The 13,080-nt window shown below is 50.6% G+C and overlaps 1 protein-coding gene and 1 long non-coding RNA gene across 4 annotated transcripts in view; one reads left to right on the top strand and one right to left on the bottom strand.

Moving 5' to 3' along the window:
• STXBP4 (syntaxin binding protein 4) overlaps nt 1-13,080 on the top strand; it is a 599,190-nt gene that overhangs the window by 394,362 nt on the left and 191,748 nt on the right. For all 3 annotated transcript variants that reach the window (XM_078654416.1, XM_078654418.1, XM_078654417.1), the window contains exon 12: nt 4,063-4,242. In XM_078654416.1, coding sequence (XP_078510542.1) covers nt 4,063-4,242 — 180 coding nt within the window. The remainder of the gene's footprint in view (nt 1-4,062; nt 4,243-13,080) is intronic.
• On the bottom strand, nt 1,834-2,220 carry LOC144770139 (uncharacterized). The gene is made up of 3 exons (XR_013598809.1): nt 2,172-2,220; nt 2,025-2,077; nt 1,834-1,926 (listed from the first exon to the last, which is right to left on the bottom strand). It is a non-coding gene; the product is annotated as an uncharacterized LOC144770139 (long non-coding RNA).

The following is a 13,080-nucleotide window of genomic DNA, read 5'->3' as shown; positions in this document are numbered from 1 at the left end:
TCTAAGCACCATGCAGTGCCCCCTCGTACCCCCCTCAAGGCACAGCCTAGGTCTGAACCAACCCCCAGGTCTGTGCAGGAGGTAAAATGTCAAGAAGAGAGGGGGGGAATGAGAGGGGGAGAAAAGATAAGGGAGGTAGAAAGTATCCCAAAAGGGAGGAAAATGGCAGCACCTATGGATCACAACAAGGCCCCTCTCCCAAGATTGCCTCACTACAATGGAGCTCCATGCGGCTGCCCTGAGGCCTGCGCAGAGTCGAGCACCAGCAGCCCCTACCACCACGGCATTTGTCAATGACCTCCCTCAGATGGCATCTGCTGTCGGCGAGCCTGGGCCCAATCCTAACCCAGGCTCCCGCCAGAAGGCAAATTTTGCAGTGGGGAAAAAGGGCAGGTCAAGGCACTGCCAGGCACCAGGGCCCTTTTAGATGTGTGGCTTACACCCCACAAGTCCAGCGTCCCGCCTGTGGCCAACGTACATCGATGGAGTTCTGTCTGGTAGGTCCCCATGGCTCGTGCCCAGAGAAGGCCTGCGTTAGCGTCACCTCTCATCATAACGGACACCCCTTGAATGGATGGCAGAACCAAGTCGCAGCTTAGCAGTCCCCCCCCACTAGCTTCCACCTCAACGCGGCCTAGGTCTGATCCGACCTCTGGGCCAGTGCGGGGAGCGTGATACCGGATAGGGAAGGGTGGGGGATCCGCTAGTTGCAGCAACAGCAGCAGCCCGCTAGCGTTTGACAGACCTCCGTCGCAGCTTACCTCACTGTATGTATAATGCAGGCTGGGTCACAGGTGGCCAGGACCCTCCACTCTCCTCATGGGCAGCAGGGCAGTCGAAGTACGGCCTACCGCCTGATATTACTGCATATTCAGGAACAGCCATTATCAAAAATGGGGTCACCCAAAGTGGTCCTGGACCTGGGTACAGTTCGGTATCAAAAACAATGGTCCTAGACCTGGATTTGTGATAGAATTAATCAAGCTTATAATTGTGAGTTTCTTATTATGAGCTTTCCCTCACTTGCTCACAGTATTCAATACAACCATTTAGACTGGAAATGCAACAACCCAGATTGACATATTGGAGAATAAACACATTTTTATTCTACCAAATTTCAGTAGTCATTTTGAAAGTCAAATAGTTTTTTACACTTCTGGTACATCAAGAGGATGCTCATAAGAATGTGCAAAAGGAGAAGTGCTCAAGAATTAAAGGGGTGAGTGAAAAGAGCAGGAGTTAGTGACATTTTTAAAAACAAGGAGAAACATGTACTGGCTCACTGATTCCAGTCACTCGTCTCTTGGCCACATGTAGTATTAACACGGAGTACTTTTTCATTAATGTTTGACAATCAAAATTCTTTTGTAGCACGCTTTCACAGATTAGAGTTACAGGTGGTCCAAGAGAGTATATGGGGGCGTCGATGTTTCAACCCGACTTAATAATTAGGGGTTAGTGGGAGCCTCAGCCTGCCGGTCTTCTTCAGGATGGGAGGGCAACCTCAGTACCAGATAGGTGTCAAACTCCTAGGTATAAATGGTAATGTGTCAGGGTTGTGCATAAATTAGGGACAATTCATTAACCAGACTGTGCTAAAATAGCACGGTCAGGGACACACCCATGTGAAGATCAGGGCAGTCGGAATAATCAATATTACAAGCAGGCGATCTTTGGATATCTCCAAGTTATATCATTCGCCAAGTCCCACGTATCCATCCGTGGCTGTTTCCTAATCTGTGTAGGGAGGGGCTATAATTAGAGCCTGGTATTCATCATTAATTGGGCTGTCTACTTAGCATAGTCGGGGTGCGTCACCACTTACCCCATTCGAAAGGGTCCGATCCTTTCCTTATTGGGTGCTTGATGTGGGCACTGCACGTGTGAGTTGTTTCTGAGTTTCATTGGGGAGGGCGGCGGCCTCATCTAGAGTGAGAGGAGCTGCCGTGAGTATTAGTCAGAATACTTGAAGGACCATTAAATTAACAATTACTGTTGCGGGGCGCAGAAAGGCGTGCACTTACCCCAGTAAGAAGGGGAGACTTCCTCTTCCTCAATAGTGCCGGTGCGGTCACTGCTAAAAGAAGGTAGGCGTTAGATGGGTCGGTTTCAATTCGGACGTATATTAAACACCTTGCATTGGCAGTGTGTCTAGGGAAAGGGCCTCTCACCTGCGATAGCGGGCGTCTGCACTGCGCCTTCGAAATCGTTCAAGAAGACGTGCAGCGACGAGGACGTTTATAAACTTCTCTCTGACGTGCACGCACGCCGGTAAAAGTGCGTACATGCACGCCGGTGCCAGCGCGTGTATGGGGCAAGGGAGGAAAGACTTCAAACGGCGCTCCCGTTATCGTGCATCAAGGTCACATGAGCTAGCATTAATGATTTATGATGAATATGTTGGGTGTTCTTATTTGTGAGAGTATCTACTGAACAATGTACAAGATTTCATCAAAACACAATTAGGTTATACATTCAAGTTCCACCGGTGAAAAGTTATTTAAGTGGAGAACGAGTGGTTATCATACATTGTAGGCAATACTCAATATTATCACTTGCGGGTTAAAAAGCGATTAGAATATCCTAACAACATACATGACTGCTATGTCATTGCAAGGCTTTAAGGTTGATACTAATGATTTATGGTGATTGTCGGGAATTAACTGAACATTTGTATATACAAGATTTCATCTAAAACAATTAGGTTATACACTCAAGTTGCACAGTGGTTACGTCAGTGAAAAGTAATCAAAGTGGAGAACGAATAGTTATCATACATTGTAGGCAATACTCAACATTATCACTTAAAATACGATTAGAATATCCTAACATCATTCATGTCTGCTATGACATTGCAAGGTGTTTTACACAAATATGGTTGCTACTTAAGAATGGTTTCTATTGACGTTGCACAATTATATGCAAGGGTACAGAATTAGTAAACGGTGTGTTGCAAAAGTGTTTATACACCTATCGGGGGGCAATAGATTTGTAAGTCACTCTAGAGTGAAAGAAGGCGCCAGATTCATTCCCTTGCCATGACCACCATCGGCGGTACAGGCGTGTGCTGGATAACATGTCATCAGGGTCCTCTCATTCTCATCTGGACAATGTAACACATAAGGAGCTAAGGAGGCTCTATCTGCTTAGGGTTACTGTTGACCAGCTATAATGTCGTATAGCAGATTCAGCCATTGTTCAAGACAGAAACCTGTTTGTTAAGCTCCTCGTATTCGTTGAGGCCATGTGTGATGGTGTCGAACAGGTGTATAAAGCGGCACTCACGGGTATTAAGAAGGTTATTGAAATCTCCGCCCCTGGGGTTGGGTTTAACCTTTTCTATCACCCACCATCTAATGCTGTCAGGTTTGTGTCCAAATCTGGTAAAAAGGGGCCACCAGGTGTGCCCCCGGTGTCTGACATCTGATTCGACTACAGTTCTGTAAAATGCGGCATTTGGCTTTCTGGATTGTTTGGCCTATATACATGAAGTTGCATGGGCAAATTATAGCATATATGACCCCTGCACTGTTGCAGTTAGTGTGCTCTTGTAACTCGTATGTCCGGTTGTTACGTGTAAATCGTGTGGTGTCCTGTACCAACGGGCATGCTTTGCACTGCTCACATTTTGTGTGTCCTTTAATTGGTGGGATCCCCATAAAGTAGTCTGGTTAGTTGTTGGGGTGAATGGTAGTAGTGACTTCACTACGTGGTCTCTGAAATTTTTGGCTTTTTTAAAAGCATGTAGTGGTGTTGGTGCCTTGTCAAGTTCATCTGACACCAAGTGCCAGTGTTCAATAATAATTTTCTTTACTGCATTGCTTTTAGTAGAGAAGGTAGTGATACACACCAGCCGGTCCTCACTGTCCTTCCTACTGACTTTGAGCTCAAAAAGATGTTCCACTCACACTTACACACAGTCCTATATTATTCGTGCTAGTGGCACACATATACACAGTTAGACCTCCAGTGAAGCGCAGTTGTCTGGTGGTGAAGGAGAAGTGGATACCAATCAAGTGTAGTTTATACTGCTTTATTAGAAATGTGTTTTCGAATTTCTAGGAGGCTAAGGCAGCAGTGGAAGAAACAAAAGCGTTAAGAAGCCGTATCCATCTGGCAGAAGCAGCGCAGAAGCAGGCTCATGGAATGGAGCTGGACTATGAAGAAGTCATTGGCCTTTTAGAGAATGAAATTACAGAACTAAAAGCTCAGCTTGCTGGTGATCACTCAGGACAAAATAAGGTAGGCAAGATATCCTTCTTTGGTTGCCATGGTATCCTTGCAATTGTTGTACATCCTGCCTTCATTTGCTTTTCATCTGTTCTGCTAAAGTAGGTCACGGTTTGTTGCATACTATTCAGTATGCTGAATGATGCTGTGAAGAGGAGGTGTGCCCACATAAAGTGAGATTCCTAAAAGTGAGGGCAGCAAGTACATATGGGTCACTGATCATTGTGGTAAAGCTCATAAATGAGACTACCCATTTTGGCAATTAAACAAAGTAAAACATAAACTGAATTATCAGTCACTCACCCTCAGTCTTTTATTTTTCTGGTTCCTTTACTCATGTAATGTGTTCTCGCTGAATTGGAACTTTGAATCCACTACTTAACTTCTCCACAATTTCTCATCTTTTTTCACTCTCCCCCTCTGTTCCTTCCCTGATCTCCCTCCATCTCTCTAACACACTACTTTTCTCTGTCTTTCCTAGCCATACCATTCTTATTTCTTCTGCTCTCTCTCTGCTACTATTGTCCCTTAAAACAATCTCTTGTCTGATAGCATGGCGAGTATGAATGGTGGTCACCAGAGGAGGCAATTGGGAGATGACAAAGGTGCACTTGAGAGTAATGAAAGACCAGCAACTGCAGGGCAGAACCAATGATATAAATTGTTGGTGGGACACGTTTCTGAAACCAGATAGTTACCATATGTTCCCCCCTGAAAGTTGAATGATCTTCATTGTCTTTACTGCAGATGGGAATGGACTTCAATTTCTTAGGGACAGGTGCTGGTGTTTTTCTATTCTTGCATTTAGTTATTATATGCAATTTATTGATGAAGATGTTATGTCAGTCCATGATACCTCTGGGCTTGTTCGCTACCAGAATATTCCACCTCCAGGGACCACCAAGTTCGATTGCTGTTATGGCATAGACTATTGGAGTGGCCAAGCGAGGTAAAGGTTGTTGGGGAAGGAACTGCGGTTAGGGAGACCTGAAAGAAAAAACAAAACTTAATAAGTTACTGCGCCTCTGTGCCCTCTCTTCTTCTCCTTCTATCCTTTTACTTCCTTAGATTATTTACCTGAGCCCTGCCCTCACAGATTGTTTGTTAAGTGGTTTGTACTCCCCTTGAAACAGAACACAACAGGTGATAAGTGACAACTGCGAATATTCCTAACAGATCTTCACTACTAGTGTATACCTTGCAAAGAAACCTACCAGGTCTTGCTCTTTGGATGTCTTGAGCTGACCTTGGAGTTGGTCTGAAATATAGGTATCACTGATAGATAGGCAACAAATGTAGGTCGGTATCTTGCTTGATGTTTTCTAGTAAAGTCTTTCCCTAGCGCTCTGACCTCATCTGCTTATGCATAGTTCCAATGCAATACTCACTGTTTCAAACAAGAAGTCTCCAACAGTTCACAGGTTTTTCTGATATTTGGCATGAACTGCCTGACAACATATGTACAAAGGTATGTCTTTTAAAGTTCCAAAAATGACACGTAAAAATGTAAATACAGAACCATTGCGCAAATCGCTCTTACCCCTGAGATTGGGCCAATCTCTTAACACTGCATTATTTCACATCGAACACATCGGAGTTTACCAGAAGAGTCCACTCTAGCTCTGTGCTCAGCTATTGTTCCCGTTCTGCAGCTGCTGTTGCTCCGCCACCAGTCTGTCGGAATGGGACACACCCAAGCAAATGCAGGAGCCTAAACAAGACTTGAGGTGCATATGCTGCCAGGACGGAGGAATAGTGAGCGTGTAATCAAGAGTGGGGCTCGATTTATACCCACGCCCCACACAAGATGACCGCTGTGCTTGAAATCTGGGATTTGTAGTTCAAGAGCATGGTGAGCATTGATAGCATGAGCACAGTGAATCTACAAGAAAGAAAACAAAATATCCCCACAGATCACTCAAGGATGTAAAAAAGACAGCAGGCATGTGAGCAAAGTCAAAGGGTGCCATATCCAGAAGCTTGAACAATGCCACCAATATTCAGCTCTGATCAAAGCCCGATGTTTCTTGCCACACAGTTTGCGGGAATATGATGGTTAATGCCCCCAAAGAGAAATACCTCCCTAGAGCCGCCCGTCAAGGCCATGACATGTTAGCTGGCTCTTAGGGTTCTTGTTGGGCTACAACTTTAGATGAGTCTGCTGATACTTATTGAAACCCAGTTCTAAATTGCTTTGATTATAACGGACCAGTTCTATGGGTCCCTGTTCACTCAGTGTAACAGGGAGTTTGCCACCTGCATAGACAGTGTGTCAAAACCGTCTGATATCTTGGGTCTTGGTGAAGTTTGTAAGAATCTCTGGAGTTATAGCCAACTTATAGCCCGCCCCCCCCCCCCCGGCCGAAAGGCGGCCGGGGGGTGCGCGCGTAATTCCGAAAGGCGGCTGGGGTAGGCTGCCCGAGTCCCGAAAGGCGGCCGGGGGGGGGGGGGGGAGAGAGAGGGAGGGAGAGAGAGAGAGGGAGGGAGAGGGAGGGAGAGGGGAGGGGGAGGGAGAGGGAGGGGGAGGGGGAGGGGAGGGGTGGGGAGGGAGGGAGGGGGAGGGGTGGGGAGGGAGAGGGAGGGGGAGGGGTGGGGAGGGAGAGGGAGGGGGAGGGGGGGGAGGGAGGGGAGGGAGGGGGAGGGGAGGGAGAGGGAGGGGGAGGGAGGGGGAGGGAGGGAGAGGGAGGGGGAGGGAGGGGGAGGGAGGGGTAGGGAGAGGGGAGTGAGAGGGGAGTGAGAGGGGAGTGAGAGGGAGAGAGAGGGGAGTGAGAGGGAGGGGGAGGGAGAGGGAGTGAGAGGGATGGGGAGGGTTAGGGGGAGGGGGAGGGGAGGGAGAGGAGAGGGAGGAGGGGGAGGGAGGGGGAGGGGGAGGGGGAGGGGGGAGGAGGGAGGGAGAGGGGGGAGGAGGGAGAGGGGGGAGGAGGGAGGAGGGAGAGGGAGAGGGAGAGGGGGAGGGGGAGAGGGAGAGGGAGGGGGAGAGGGAGAGGGAGAGGGAGAGGGAGAGGGAGAGGGAGAGGGAGAGAGGGAGAGGGAGAGGGAGAGAGGGAGAGAGGGAGAGGGGGAGAGAGGGAGAGGGGGAGAGGGGGAGAGGGGGAGAGGGGGAGAGGGAGGGGGTCGCGCGTGAGTCCCGAAAGGCGGCCGGGGGCGCGCGTGAGTCCCGAAAGGCGGCCGGGGGCGCGCGTGAGTCCCGAAAGGTGGCCAGGGGCGCGCGTGAGTCCCGAAAGGCGGCCAGGGGCGCGCGTGAGTCCCGAAAGGCGGTGGTGCGCGCGTGAGTCCCGAAAGGCGGTGGTGCGCGTGAGTCCCAAAAGGCGGCCGGGGGGGCGCGCGTGAGTCCCTAAAGGCGGCCGGGGGGCGCGCGTGAGTCCCGAAAGGCGGCCGGGGGGCGCGCGTGAGTCCCGAAAGGCGGTGGTGCGCGTGAGTCCCAAAAGGCAGTGGTGCGCGTGAGTCCCAAAAGGCGGTGGTGCGCGTGAATCCCAATAGGCGGCCGGGGCGGGCGCGCGTGAGTCCCGAAAGGCAGCAGGCCGCGCGTGAGTCCCGAAAGGCGGCAGGGAGGGGGCGGGCCACGCGGGAGTCCCGAAAGGCGGCAGGGAGGGGGCGGGCCACGCGTGAGTCCCGAAAGGCGGCAGGCCGCGCGTGAGTCCCGAAAGGCAGCAGGGAGGGGGCGGGCCGCGCGTGAGTCCCCGGGGGCGGGCTGGGGCGGGTGGGGTGGGGTGGGGTGGGGTGGGATGGGATGGGATGGGATGGGAGGGACGGAGGGAGGGAGGGGAGGGGAGGGGAGGGGAGAGGGGGGAGAGGGGAGGGGGAGGGAGGGGGAAGGAGAGGTAGTGGGAGTGAGAGGGATGGGGAGGGATGGGGAGGGAGGTGGAGAGAGAGGGGAGGGGGAGGGGAGGGGGAGGGGAGGGGGAGGGGAGAGGGGGAGGGAGAGAGGGAGGGAGAGGGGGAGGGAGAGGGGAGGGAGGGGAGGGAGAGGGGCTCATGCGCGGCCTGCCGCCTTTCGGGACTCACGCGCGCCCCCGGCCGCCTTTTGGGATTCACGCGCACTACCGCCTTTTGGGACTCACGCGCACCACCGCCTTTTGGGACTCACGCGCACCACCACCTTTCGGGAGTCCCAAAAGGCGGCAGGGAGGGGGCGGGCCACGCGTGAGTCCCGAAAGGCGGCAGGCCGCGCGTGAGTCCCGAAAGGCGGGCGGGCGGGCGGACGGGTGGGGCGGGCGGACGGGTGGGGTGGGGTGGGATGGGGTGGGGTGGGATGGGGTGGGATGGGATGGGGTGGGAGGGACGGAGGGAGGGGAGGGGAGGGGAGGGGAGGGGAGAGGGGAGGGGGAGGGAGGGGGAAGGAGAGGTAGTGGGAGTGAGAGGGATGGGGAGGGAGGTGGAGGGGGAGGGAGAGGGGAGGGAGAGGGAGGGGAGGGAGAGGGAGGGGAGGGAGAGGGGAGGGAGAGGGGGGAAGGGGGAGAGGGAGGGTGAGGGAGAGGGGAGAGGGGAGGGAGAGGGAGGGGGAGGGCGAGGGAGAGGGGAGGGAGAGGGAGGGGGAGGGAGGGGGAGGGAGGGGGAGTGGGAGGGAGAGGGAGAGGGGAGGAAGGGGGAGGGAGGGGGAGGTAGGGAGGGAGAGGGAGGGAGGGAGGGAGGGGGAGAGGGAGAGAGGGAGGGAGAGGGAGGGAGGGAGAGGGAGGGGGAGAGGGAGAGGGAGGGGGAGGGGGGAGGGGGAAGGGGAGGGGGGAGGCGCCTTAAATTTTTCACCTGGCGTCCCTTAGTTCATCCTTGGCACTTTGAGCTGGTTGAGCGTGGAACTGGAGAAACTCGGGCAGAAGTGGGAGATTACTGACATATCACTGACACGGCTCCCAGCTCTTTTACTGCGGGCATCGCCCAGGTAGGAGATTGAGAATGCCAAGGGGTCCCATAGAAAAAAGCAATAGACAATAGCCTGAATAGCCAACAGGAGACATTTCTGGAGGGGAGGCTGACTCCGGGTGTCCTAGCAGCTTATAGGGACCTTATAGACACCTTACAGAGGCCTTGTACCAGTACATTGACATTTTACTCTCTTGCCAAGTGTCTTCTAATGCTGCAAATATAAAGATACAGTTCACTCAATATTACCACGAACCCTATTTCCAGATTCGGGCATTAACGTGGCGACTTAAGGCATTCTGGGTGCTTTAGTCTTGGTTGGTGTTCGCTGAGCTAGTCTTTCAAATCAAACACAGCTGATAAGCATTAACCAGGGGGCCTATAAGTACTGAATAGATTCCGCCAGAGTTCCCAGACGTCGGCGCATAAAGATGATGCTCAAAAAGATACGGCCAGGTATGGAGGTGGAGGTTGACCCCGCAGGTCCTGCACTAAGAAGGATAACAAGGAGTATAACAACCCTACAAACTCAGGAACAAAACAACGGTAATACCCCCCCCCCCCAAGGGCTCATCACTTACTTCTTTCAGGCCTCCAGCAGTCTAACACACTCGGAGGAGGGGAAAGAGGAGGCAGAGACCGTCTCCGAACCATCAGGAACCCCAAAGAACAACAAGGGTCAGAGCGGGCACCATTCCTGTGAGCCTGCCACCACACAGAAAACAGGGAGTCCTGAGACCAGTCTTAAACCAGCCGCTAGGGCGAAAAGCCCAATATGGATTACAGCTGATATCCATCAGTGGCCCACAGAGGAGGAGGACGATGAACATAAGGAGGTGGTCATGGCTAAACCACTAATGAGCACATGTAAGAGAACTGCTCCAACAGCGACAACCTTGGTAAATCAGAAGACAACTTCTCCAGGAACGGACGACTTAACTGCCTCCTTCCTGAAAAAACTAGAACAGACCATTGAAAGAACACTGAATGCAACTCCAATAAATCGCAACACCAATAAATTCCAAACAGAGGGTTGGAGCCCGATGGGCCAAGCAGATCAGCAGGATGCAACAGAAGAGGCTATTCTCAAAGAGTTAACTCTGTTAGCAATAAGAGAAGTACAGGACACAATGGCTAGGGCATTGCTATGGCAGTCTACAAAGATGGGAATACAAATCGATTTACTGCAGTCAATGGCTCAGCACCTGGTGCTCCAAGATGATAAGCTGGCAAAACTAGAGGCGTTACTTGAAGTCCAAAAAGCCAATGCAGCACACACTAGCTCCTGTGCCGCTGTTAAAGAAAAATGGTCAGGGCTACCAGAAGTACTAAAGGACATGCTGGCACTAGCCAAGGGACAGAGGGAGACGTTCCCACTAGAACAAATTATCCCAAAGGCATTAGCTGTGAAGACGGCACCACAAAAAAATACCAACTTTCTCCCAGCAGATAGCTGTGCATCCAAGGAGCCGCCGGCAGGGCCAAGCAATAAGAGCATCACAGAAGCACAAGGGAACGGGGACTCTGAGGCCCGACTACTTGTCACAACTGTCGATATTTTATAAGGTGATGCATCCCCGGCGGAGAAGGTGGATGGAGCAGTGGCAGGGGCAGAAGCCCCGCTGTCAAGTAAGGCCAGGAAAAAGCTGAAAAAACAACTAAAGAAATTCAAAGCTAAAAGAAGACCAATACCAGCATTACCAATTTCTGGAGCTACAGAGAACAAAAACAACTCATAGCCACTTTTCCCTATTTTCAACTTCAAACAGGTAACCAAGGCCAAGACGACAAGGGGAGTACATTCCGTGTCAGGGGAGGATTGAAGTCAATAGAATACTCACTGGGAGGGCCCACAAATAGTTGGGCAAACATTAGTGAAGACCCAAGATGAGGCAGTTTGGCAGTGCACACTACCGGAGGCCGCCAGCACACAATCTAGGACCTCTAGCTCTCTGGGCCAGGAGCATCAACACAGGATGGCGAAATATCCTAAAAGCAACCAGGACGAGCAGCAAGAAGAACAAAGAGGGTGGATCTCCAAACGGGGAGATAGGCAGACATCAGGCAGGAGACATTAATAAAAACCCACTAAATCTGAATTTTCAGAGGTACACTGCCTGGGGAGACTGACAGATACCGCACACCTCCAAGCATAATAATCAATCCATAATCTTTGAGGTGATGCTCATGCCCAGATATGTAGCCAAAGGCTCTTACAACATTCTGAACAGGTCCAAAATCATCCGCCTCTTTGGCCATATTGAATCCTTGGTATAGCTCACTTCTGATAACATAGAGTGGGTAAAGTTTAGAAGTCTGGAGAGGGATACCCATGGTGACTCCACCCTGGTCGGATTCATACAACAGCAGGCCCAACATGCCGTCCTCAGCGATGCTTCACATCTCGCAGAATGGGTTATTGAAGTTACGTCCCCCAGTGTGCCGAAATATCCACACGTTCTTATGCCCAATTACAATCATCAAGAACCTACATCATTCCTCAAAGGTAAAATTAATAAAAGCTTAGGTGGGAGAGAGAAACCAGGGAGACTAAGAACCCCGCTAAAAATCAATATCTTGCACAGAGGTATGCAGCGTAGAGTGCAGACGCTCCAGCAAGTGCTGGCTCATACGGAGGATATATGGCAACAGTGTCCCTAATCAAATTTACAGCAATTCAAATGGAGGTTGTTCAACCTCAATTAGTGGCCAAGATCATAAACTAACCTTCATTTCATGGAATATTGCTGGGTTAAGTAACATCTCTAGAGATAACGCCAGAATAGATTATTAAGGAGAACATACTGTGCTTTCAGGAGACCTGGGCCAAGTCAACCATTCCAATTGGTGGCTTCTATGAGCATCACGCACCAGCGACCAAAAGGACCATCTTTGGATGCCCGTCTGGGGGTTTATCCATTTTTCTAAGTCACGTTTGCAAATTTAAAACCAAAGAGATAAAAGTAGAATCATCTGACCTCCAAACCATTACAGTTGAGGCGCTGAAAAAGGGTCAACAGCCTCATCCCTGGCTACTAATTAATTGTTATATTAACCCAACTAAAATTCAAACGCAACAGGCCATGAAATCCTTCACCAGCATCCTGGAAGACATACTCATTAGATTTGAGCATCATAATGTGATAATTGTAGGAGACTTCAGCACGAAAGGTCTGGATCAGATCCCTCTCGCACCCAGCAATGGGAAGAAGTCGGGCCCATTGATCTCACTCCTCACAAACTTCAACCTACATTCCACTCATGGAATAAAAAAAAATCAGCCATCCCTCATGGATCCCTAAGTTGACCTTCAGGAATGTCTCCACCATAGACTATATTTTCGTCAATGAAGGGCAGGCTCACAAACTATGTGACTTCACTATAGATGACAGAGACAAAAATGCCCACAGGCCTCTCTGTGCCTCCTTTAATCTGGCCCGGGAACAGGAGGAAGCCCAGGAAACCATTAGCGCAACCACAGGCGATGAACGTCATCTAGCCCTCAAAAGAATAAAATGGACTGCCAACCTTAGTCATAGCCTGTTGGAGTATGTAGCCAAAAGGGAGGCGGAACTAAAGACACAAGACATAAAGAACATCACACATTTTTGGGAAACACTGATAACGGATTTACAGAAGAACTTGGGTAATACCAACTATCCGAGAAGCAGCGCGCACTCAAATCAATCCTTGCCGGAACGAAGAAAACCGAGGTGCCTGACACAAAGTAAACAAGCTCCCTAAAAGGCAATTGAGGCAAAAAAGAAAGGTATCTACTTGTCACAAATGACCTCCATCCCTGCCTTGCGAGCCACATATAAGAAGAAAGTCTGGGAGTTGAAAAGACAGTGGACAGAAAAGAACTGGCTTAAAGTGTTCTCACTAATTAAAGAAAGACAACAGCAAGCTATGGCGTTATATTAATAGTCTGAGCTCTGGAAGCCAGCGCAAAGAAAATAGAGTTGCAGACAACGTGTGGGAACAGTACGTGAA

This window comes from Lissotriton helveticus, chromosome 7 (assembly GCF_964261635.1).
Source record: "Lissotriton helveticus chromosome 7, aLisHel1.1, whole genome shotgun sequence".
In the NCBI taxonomy this organism is placed as follows: Eukaryota; Metazoa; Chordata; class Amphibia; order Caudata; family Salamandridae; genus Lissotriton; species Lissotriton helveticus.
Note: the sequence above shows the minus strand (reverse complement) of the source record. Positions and strands in the feature narration are given on the sequence as shown.